Source organism: Poecilia reticulata, linkage group LG13, assembly GCF_000633615.1.
Source record: "Poecilia reticulata strain Guanapo linkage group LG13, Guppy_female_1.0+MT, whole genome shotgun sequence".
In the NCBI taxonomy this organism is placed as follows: domain Eukaryota; kingdom Metazoa; phylum Chordata; class Actinopteri; order Cyprinodontiformes; family Poeciliidae; genus Poecilia; species Poecilia reticulata.
Window position 1 is genome coordinate 2,012,586 of NC_024343.1, and position 10,530 is coordinate 2,023,115.

The following is a 10,530-nucleotide window of genomic DNA, read 5'->3' on the forward strand; positions in this document are numbered from 1 at the left end:
GAATAGAATAGAATAGAATAGAATAGAATAGAATAGAATAGAATAGAATAGAATATTCTTTATTTTCTCAATTGGGACTCTTAGTTGAACTCCTTTATGATTTTGAATCACAGCACACCTACATCTACCCTATGGATATTACATCAACCAATGCTTGCAGATATTAGTCTTCATCTGAAAAATTCCTTCTTCTCCTTKTCTGGGTCAGTTTCTTTTTCAAGCACACACTGCACAATACACTGTCAGATGGAAGGACTGGACCTAAATAAGTGAAAAAGCTACTAAAGTCCAAAGGAAAAGTCTGGAAGCTCTTCAGAAATCCTGAACAACTTGTAGGTCAAGAAAACTGTGAAAGGTTATTAAAAAGCTTGCCTCCTCATGAGCAAGGCATAATAAAATTAGTGATGTTTTTAAAGCATATTATTACAAAAAAAAAATCCTACGACTGCAGATTATGGCCACAATCAAATGGTGCTGTCGTTCCTCCACCTTTGGYTTCTCTTTGCTCGGCGTTTAATCAATAAGAACAGAACGTTTCATTGTGAGGTTTGTTGGCAGAGCGACCAGCATGCCTGCCTGTCTGCTCGGGTGAAGGCTGCCTGTTAGGACGCTGCCGCTCAAACAGAGCTGCACAATGTGAGAATTGTTGGCGAAGGGTCCATGGGAGAGCAGGACTCAGGGTTTCCGCTGAACGCACGCCATGCCTTATCTAATCTGCGGCCGCAGAGGGAGGGTCCAGGTGTGCTCACTCACCATCTTGGCGTCGGGTGACAGCAGACTGTGGCTGTGGTCCAATCCTCCCGGGGACACCTGCTGCAGCACCGACTGGCTGCTGCTGCTGTGGTGACTGATGGCGGTGGAGGAGGAGACTTCGCCGGGGCCTTGGCTGTAACGCACTGGCAGGAGAGAGAAACACACACACACACAAAATCCATTACAAATGTGTGGAAATCTTTGTCAATATTCTGCTAGTGTAAAAAAAAACAAAAAACACAAATTTTCATCTGTGATATTTCCATTAAATAAGAAATTTAATTAAACTCAAATGTGATTAAGCTTGTTCATGTGTTAAGTCAATAAAAATTKTGCCAGCGATGGATGTAAACAGTTACATGAGATATATTCATAACTCAGCCTTGGCGTTAGAGCTCATCGTCTTTCAGAGGAGACGTCGGCATCTCATTCAGGTGTTGGAGCAACAACAACCCTGAGAGCAGCTAAGAACGCTGTATTGTCACAGAAGAGCTGTGKATCTTGTTGTATGTCATTTGAGTGACACACAACTTTTCATGGTGGAACTAGCRGCACATTGTCCGGAAAAAACCCTCAACAAAAACAAACCACCATCCTCCTACTTCCTGTCGTCCTCTTTGTCGTTTTTGCCAGTAGTAGTTGATCACGTGACTCGTCTGATGTAAAAAAAAAAAGTGTTTCMATGTGACTGAAAAACCACGGCATCCTAGTGCAAAAACTTAGAGGTTTTTTTTTCTTTAATTGGTGTGTTTCCGTTAAGCAAATTTATTTTCAAATTTTTAATTTATGCAATTTTATGGTTGATGGAAACACAGTTACACGCTCACTGCAGGTTACTCTCATGATGCGTGGATCACGTGATGGAAGAAAGAGGGTTACAGCTGCAGCCACACTGTGTTGCTCTTTGACTCAGACTGGGTAGGACAAAGGAAACAAACACACACACGCACACACAGACACCCACGCACGCACACGCACACACACTGACTGACCTGTCCACTGCTGCTATCTGTGCAGCTCAGCCAAGGCCATTCTCTGTGTGCACGCACTGACAAGACCACAACTTCCAGCAGACTCCATGATTAGCACACAGTCGCTGCTGCTGCTGATGATGTGCTTCATTACGTCAGTGCAAAGGTTCACCGGCGGTTTAGGAAATGCTAACATTCAGTGTAAAGGTTGCTAAGTATTCCCAAGCCTTCTAGGTATTTCACATTTTCCCATACAACAACAAACAGTAAAAACAAATCTGATTTACTTTGGATTTAGAGCGACACAAATTAAGGCAGAATTGTGAAGCAGAAAGATATGTGAACATCATTTTAAATTTTTTCCACAGAAAGGATGGATCTGAAAAGTTTGCCGTACATTTGTATTCACTCCAGTTTGTTCACTCCCAGAACAACCAAACGTTAGCAGGAATCATCCAAATAAAAATCTGTCAATTTGTGTCATTTAATCCTGGTGTAAATCCAGCTGTCTTGTTTAGCCAGAAAACATTAGTGAACAAACAGCATGGTGAAGATCAACAGACAGGTCAGGAATAACTCGGAGGGGGTGTCAATGAGGAGACGCTGTTGACATAGCAACTACTAATCACACTTTTCTTAAATCTGGACTAAAAGAAGCCATTGTTGGAAAAGATGCATCCAAAGTCCACTTTGCATTTTTCTCTAAGTCAGGGTGTCCAACTCATTTATATTTCAAACCACACCTGGTTTATGAATGTCCTTAAAAAGCCAGGACATTCGATGAGTTCGATGTTCGAAGAACTGTTGGATGAGTTCTTCTTAAAGAGGCAGTATTGTGTGCTTTCCAGGCACATTGTGCCATTTTATAGCACAGTCACGTAACTATGTTACCTTCAGTTGTTATAAAATTATTAAACATGACTTAAAAGAAATCTGACTTCGCAATTTAACACCTTGAAATTGGGTTCTGTCTCTTTAAGAAGCTCCTTCTCGATCCAACACTTCGCCTTCAGCACCTCATCACAACAGTTTTCATCCATCGAGCCTTTAACAAAATTTTTTTGAGAGGTAGTTTGCATGATAAGTTCAGTCGATGCTCAGTTCCACCAGATGTTTGCTAATTGCTGCTGCCGCTAGTCTGGAGGAGCAGAGTGGGGAAGGAGCGGTGGAGGGGTGCTCCGTGAGACAGAACCTGAACTATGCTTTTGAGGAGGGAATAACATTATAATTTGATATGAAGCTGAAAATTTAATAATATTGAACATAGTGATGCAATTTGGCAGTAGACCAATAAAAAGCTGCTCTGATTTGACTGATAAAATAATATCTTAGAACACAACTGTTATCTCGAAGGTTTTATTTATGCGGCTCTCTAGAGTCTAAAGGGCTGCGTAAAAGGTTACGGTGGGCCAGATGTGAGACTGGGGCAGAGTTCACCTTCTGGCAGGACAATGACCCTACAAGCATATTTAGATCAAAACATACTCATGTGCTAGAACGGCCTAGTCAAAGTGCAGCCCTAAATCGAGCTGTGAACATGAGGTAAGCCTTGATATAACTGATTTAATCTAATTTGCATTAAAGGTGGCTCGACAAGGTTTTAGTCCATGGAGGTTGAACACAAATGGATGGCATGTTGAAAGCATCATTCTCCTTCCAAGTTTTAATTATACACGTTTTTGTGATGGTTTCACATAAAATACATTTATAATGTCTCAAAATGTAGAATAGTTCAAGGTAGGGCTGGACAATAAATCAACAACAATATATATCACGATAGACACGTGATCAATAATCAGTATGTAGAATAGTCACTGTACCCTGATCCAAAATTGCACAGCATTCTGGGTGATGTAGGCAGAGGAAATGCTTTAGCCGCTCAACCTCTCACGGCTAGCTAATCAGCGTCCGTGACATCAACTAACTCATTCACTTTTTGGTTACCTAGAAACAGCCTGTTGAGTAACTTGAGCAGCAGCAGCAAGTTTTCCACCGTGTGTCACAGCTGCTTAAAAATAAAACCACAGCGTGGAAAGAAAACTGGATTAAACATGAAAGGTCACATTCCCTGTTTGGCAGTATTTCAGATATTTAAAACAAATAACTGATCAATTATTGATATTGACAATTATTAACTGATATGAAATTATTATATCGTGATAAGTTTTCAGCCATATCGTCCAGCCCTAGTTCACGGGTTATGGAAACCTTTGCAAGGTAATGTATATGGAAGTTAAATATGATCGCTACTGGGGTTATTAATACGAGATGGAAGAAAAAAATAAAGTTTGTTGCACAAATTAGTTAAAATAGGGATAACTTGCACCATTAACTGAATTCACATATTCACAACGCTGCAAAGAAACAATGTGTAATACGAACACTAAAGCCAAAGTCTGGTCTTCTAGCTGTCTCTCAAAGAATGCTAACCCAACCCCTCTACATCCCCCAACACACACACGCACACTCACACACACACACACACACAACTGACAATCTAATACCTGTTTGCTGATGCAGTGCCCCAGCCCTCCACCCCCTGATACCAACAGAGCAAACATTACACAATTACAAGCAATGTCAAACACATTCTTATCCTGTGGTCTCAGCCTCATACGGACAGGGAGAGCGTCCCCTCCCTCAGTGACAATCCAGAGACAGACTGTTTGCACTCAGATCTCCCATCTTCCCCCACAGCGCCCTCCGTCCCTGACCCGGGTGTGACAGCCGCAGCGCCCAGTCGAAGTAGGTCTGACATGACAGCAGGTATTGATATACAGCCGGTTTTGAGATAAAAAAAGAAGAAAGAAAAGAAAAGAAAACAGGGAGAGGCACTGACACCAAAGGTGAGCAATGAGGGAGGCATTGATTTCCTAATGAAGGCTGCTGGAAATTGGAACAGGATGTGAACAACAACTGTGTAGTTTGCCATATTATTGTTCAAATCCAGTTTATTCAGTCATATTTAATACGTTTGAATAAGAGTTCTCATGAGGCTCATTTGTCAGAAAATTGAAAACCTTACAGCAGGTACTAAACATTCTTTTCACTAAGGCTATATTTCTGTGTTAATTTTTTTTTTAACGGTCTGTACTATTCTAATTTTAAATGTGTTTTATTAACAAGTGGAAAATTATAATCATTAACTTTTCAATAATATTCTAATTCATTGAACAGGTCTCTATGTAATGTAATGTACAAAACGACTACAGCTGTCTAATTATGTAATTTAGGTGGCTTGTTTTAGCTTCCTTTCAGCTCTGACATGAGCATCTGTATAAATATTTTCAGGATTGTATTTTTCCTATTATTGTTAAAAGCCATTAATTATTGTAAATTCAGACAAATCAGCTTGCGACAAAGAGCTTTTAGATTCATGGGTGGCTCTCAAGGCTACTACTCTCAGACAACCTTTCTCCTTTACTCCTTTAGAGAAATCTGCAAATAAATCTTCAGTTCAAGGCTTCAAATTCAAGTACGAGACTTTGCTGGAGTAGACATTGGGTTGAGAATTGATTCCTAAGTTTGGTAACTTAACATGCAACACCATTATGCCTTCTTTGCACTTTTTTATCCTAACGCATTTCTTAATTTCTCTTATGCAATCAAGCTTTTTCTGAGATAGAAAAAGCTTGTGGATATGGTGTTAGATGCAGTTTAAGCAGCTTTTATTCATAAAAACCATCAAGTTCAGATAGTTAACATCTGTCCTGCATCAAGTCATCCTCTCTCAACCTGCACCTCTTTAGGGTTTCTGTTTAAAAGGAAAAAAAAACATCCCAAGGGTATCAAACATTTCATTTCACTATCAGAGCAAAAGTAAACACATTTAAACCAACCATGCCTCTGATAGTGCCTGGCTCTTACTTTAAATATAGATACGGCRAAGCTGCTGCGCCATATTTCAAGGCCTAAAGTACYTGTCCTCCATTTTGTTCAGCCAACAGACTTCATATTGTCTCCTGCGACATACTATCAACCCCACAACAACCCGCCGTGCCTTGTAAACACCGCCGCGGAACAATAAAGCAGTCCATTGGACTCGTGACCCCCATTGCRACACAATGGAAGAGGACTCATAAAAAGTCAGTTATCTCGGAGCTGGGCGACCTCTTTAAGTGTCAGAGGGAGTAAAGGATGCTATTTAGGGCGGTTTTGTTTCTTTGGATTTGGCAGGAATTTGAGTGGCAGGGAACCTCAGATTGAGTTTTCACAATTCAAAAGTTTGCTAGTTTTCTTAAAAAAATTAATTTAAAAAAACAAAAACAAAAAAGAAAAGCTAATCTTGTTCGGAGGTTCCTAAGTGGTTTGAGGGTTGTAAAAATCTTACGTTTTTGGTGCAGTTGCGCAAACAAGAAATAAAAACTTGTGTTAGCTCATTGATAGCAAGGGGAGGTCGAGAATCCCAGAAGGGGAGTGGCAGCTTGGGATCTTCGACCAGTTTAAAAGGCCCATGCTCTCTGTGTGACCCGTGTAATATCAAAGCCTGCCTCTCCAACCCCAGGCTGCGGCCATTGTGGAGGCGCTGCATACGACGGACCTCCTGGGTCTTTGCAGGACGTATCCGGTCTCCTCTTTGTGGCTCTCTGGGAGAGCCAACAGAGAAAAGTGCAAAGCCGGGCAATCTTTCTGAGTGTGTATGTGTGTTTTCAGCCAGCCTGAGGTGAAAGCAGAAAGCCGGGCAGCCCACTCACCCACTCACCCACTCACCCACTCACTACTGTATCCGATCTGGAACTTCTGAGTCTGCTGCTTTTCTAAAGAGCAGAACGACACGTAAAACTCAGCTTCCACAGCACAGCTTCAGTTTCATGGTAATCTTAAGTGAAAAATAAAATATAATTTACTGTCAGTAGTAAAAGGTCTTTTTTTAAAAAACCTCAGGTTTAAAACAATTACATTCACTTATTCTTTGTTCATTAAATACGTAAAAGCTGAAAATTCTCACTTTTTTCCATTTGCAAACATATCCAACAGCGTATTCTTAAAACCGTTTTTGAAAGCATAATAAAAACAACTGGTATGAATTAATAGGGACAATACTAAAATCTCCTTATTTTCTGTTAGATTTAGCTCTACAGTATAGTTTTTCTCTATAGAAATTGTGACACACTCAATGAAATCAGCTGGGCCTCCTTGTTCTGACAGCATCTCACCTGTCCACATTATATGGTCAACTGAACTGATTGTGTTGTACCATAATTAGATGTGAGCTGGATTGTATGTAGCTGGATATTAATCTGAATATATGCTTGGATTTCTCAGGAAAAGAAAAGATTTATTTCAAGTTAATTTGCACCAACTTGGAGTTGGCTGAGTACAAATTAGGCCTGTTTGTGTTCTTTGGTGCATTGAGATTACCTTTGTTGTTAATTGCTGCAATAGAATAGAATAGAATAGAATAGAATAGAATAGAATAGAATAGAATAGAATAGAATAGAATAGAATAGAATAGAACATAATCAAACCAAGCACAACCAACAACCAAACTGAACCAAACAAAATGGAACTGAATTAAATAAAATTTTAATTATTACAAAGAAAACTGGAATTTGCCTAAAAACCCAAACCTAGCGAACATTAAAAGCGCCAACTACATCTGCTTTAATATTTCAGTAAGCGTACAAAAACGTGTTCTGCAGTCAAATGCAAAGAAAAAATACATTATTTAAGGAAATTAGCTCATCTGTTTTAACGGCCGACAGCCCCTGCTGTGGTTGGTTTTTGTCAGTTCATATCTTCATTAATTTGTAACCCAATTTTGTACCTAGCTTCTTCCATTTCATAATCATATTCATACTTACATCTGTACTTTTATTATTAACGTTATTATTGTTATTAGCAGTAATAGGATTAGTAGTACAAGCAGTATTGTTATTAATATTTAGTCAAGCTTTTTTACAGAAAACAGAGAGCAACGGCAGTGCAGATTGATTTCAGCTTGATTCAAAATATCCTGACAGTTCCTTTATGTACCCAAAAATGGAGTGTGCAGCAATTTGTCTTTGCCTTAAGGATGTTTCAAACCCAACACTAACAAAAAAGTCCTCTTGAGTTTCCAGCAACTTTGAAACTTTCCTAAGGCAAGGATAAATTGATGCAATGTCTGTACAAAACATCTCATAGCTGACAACCCATCTCATACCCCAAAAAAGGACCAAACATTAATTCATACTTGCCCTAGAACTGYGCTTTACTCCACAGAAAGTTACCCAAAGGGACGAAGCTCTACGGAAACACCTCTGGATRAAAAAATGTGATGCAAAACTAGAAACTAAAAGCTTCTTTTCATACCTAAAAAAAACTCCTCATCGAYTGGTAAGTGCCTTGAAGGCATCTTTTTAGCTTACAGACACAATAAACCTTCATGGGGAACCAACAGGTACAAAACTTTTCCAAGGCAAAAATAAATTGGATCCATATTTGGAACTAAATATCAGGTGGATTTCCTATCCAAAAAACACCTTGTAAGCAACCAGCTGAGATTCTTTGTAGGTTCACCACCAACCTTTCCCTTTCTGCTGGAAATTCACTGTAAATTCTTATACAGACACACACACACACACAAAAAAACAGTCAAAAGTGGATTCTAATGGAGCCAAGTGAATCTAAAAGGCATAAAAACCCAAAACGTATTTGCAGAAAATAGTTGCACATGAATAAAAAACAGTGTTTAGCATGAAGTAAACTGATCCATACTTTCTGCTAAACTGGCTATGCAGAAACAAATGTTGGTTGTCCTTTCAAGGCCATCAAAAGACATTGACATCTTTGCGCTTTTTGCAGRATGAAAGTCAAAACAGTGGTTGATAACTTAACTTAGCCTCACAGCTGAATGCATATGAAGATGGGACTTAGTAGTAGACTTCTAGTAGTAGAAGTAGATGTTATTTGGAAGAATAAAAGTAAAGGTAAATCCCACACAGGAGCCAAATGCTGCCAGCTAATCTGTCCGTAGGATCAGTTTCTGTTGCTATAGCAAGAAAAAAAAAAACAGTGCACCACTAAAAATGCACGTCACACTGTTTGACCGTCCATCCAGTTGTGACCGACTGATCAATGAAGCAAAACAGAATCAATAAAAACTCCCAGAGTGAGAGGAGTATGTCTGAAATGACCCAGGAGTGACCTCTCACGTATGACTGAAGGTGAGCATAGGAGGAAAGAGTGGTGGGGGTGGCGGTGAGGAGGGTGGAGAGGTGAGCTGGCTTTCTCTACAGGCAAAGAAGAAGTGGTGATCAGTCCTGTCTGGCCAGAAAGGAGCCAATACCTCGGCGGACAGCTCCTGCTGCTCSGAGTCTGCGACCAGCCTCAACAGTAAGGGCCGGCTGAGATAAATGAACCCTGTGTTACAGTCACTGCAGTCCTCTAATACACCACAGACAATGGAGGCCCCTGCTGAGGCAGAGTATAGAGGGCTGAAGTCAGAAGAGCCCCCTTATCAAGGGCCCGGGAGATGTAGCAGCAAAGGACTTTAATTGTCCATTAAGCGTGCATTATATAGGCCGTGCCCTGGCAACGCAATGAGACCGCCTGCCGGGACGCTATTGTCAGTTTGGAGCTGACGCTGAAAAACAGCTGACGGTGTCGGCGGGATGCCAGCGGGACACCTTGTAAGCAACCAGCTGAGACTCTTTGTGGGTCTACCACCAACCTTTCCCCTTCTGCTGGACAGCCTCGCTGTCGACCCCTTCCACCGCGATGCAGCCTCAGGTCATTGCCTGGTCAGGTGTTCAAGTGAGCCACAACAAGAAAAGAAAAAAAAAAGACAAACGCAAACAGACGGTCCACAAGTGGGACCAKTTTATCCAAAGGTAAAAGAGCAAGCCAAGGCAAACAGTTTGTGTTCCCTTCAAAGGTGGCCTCGTGTTGGAACACGAGAGGACAACAATGGGCTCTGAGTGCGGCTCTCAAATCTCACTTTTATGGCGGGTGAGTGATGGCGCAKGGAGCATAAAGCTCCGCGTGGCCCTATCAGGTTGGTTTTATACTGTAAAGGTGGGCTTGGTCAATACTAATTACTCTGAATGCAAACATCTGGTCAGGTTAAATGGTCAGAGCAACGACGCACGGCGTCTCCCCGTTCAGCAACTTGGGAGCAAGAGGAGAAGCCACGGAAACCGCAGAGCTACGTCGAGGTGTTCTGGATCTGTCCGTCCCAACTGCCCCCAACCCACTACTCCCTGACCCTGGCCTGACCCTGGCCTGTCACAGGATTGCTGCCCTTTGTGTCATGCCTCTCCATGCTGACTTTGGAGTGGAGATTGCAGGTACAATGTGGATTGTTCTCAGTATGTTGTCAAAGATCAGAATAACAATGGCATTTACTCAGTTCACTCACGCTCATTGATCATCCAGGCCTCTCTTTCTCTGCCTCCCTGATCACATCAAGTCGGCCTTGGAAACATATTTTTTCTGGCAAGTTTTGCTCTAAGGGAAACTGAAACTAAAATGTCACGTGGACAAATACATCGCTTTGCATTTTGTCACAAACTTTGATGTATTTTATGTGAATTTTAACATTCTTATTAGGGCTGTAGCAAAAGAATACTTTAGTAATCGAGTAATCTATAGATTATTCTTACGATTAATCGAGTAATCGGATAAAAAAAAAGATAAAATAAAACATTGGTAAATCTAACATAACATCAGTAATACTATTGCATATCAACATCAGTCCAATTTTTCACAGTTGAGCTTCCCTAACAATAACTTTTCTGTAGTTTAGAACATTAACTCGTAACAACAATAGCTCACTTTCTAAGTTAACCTGAAGAAAAGTTATACAAAAATCTGAAATTATATT

The 10,530-nt window shown here is 40.7% G+C and overlaps 1 protein-coding gene across 1 annotated transcript in view; it reads right to left on the reverse strand.

The window, feature by feature from the left end:
• hnf1ba (HNF1 homeobox Ba) overlaps positions 1–10,530 on the reverse strand; it is a 29,130-nt gene that overhangs the window by 8,584 nt on the left and 10,016 nt on the right. Inside the window, exon 5 of the mRNA XM_008424991.2 lies at positions 754–896. Within this exon, the coding sequence (XP_008423213.1) occupies positions 754–896 (143 nt within the window). The remainder of the gene's footprint in view (positions 1–753; positions 897–10,530) is intronic.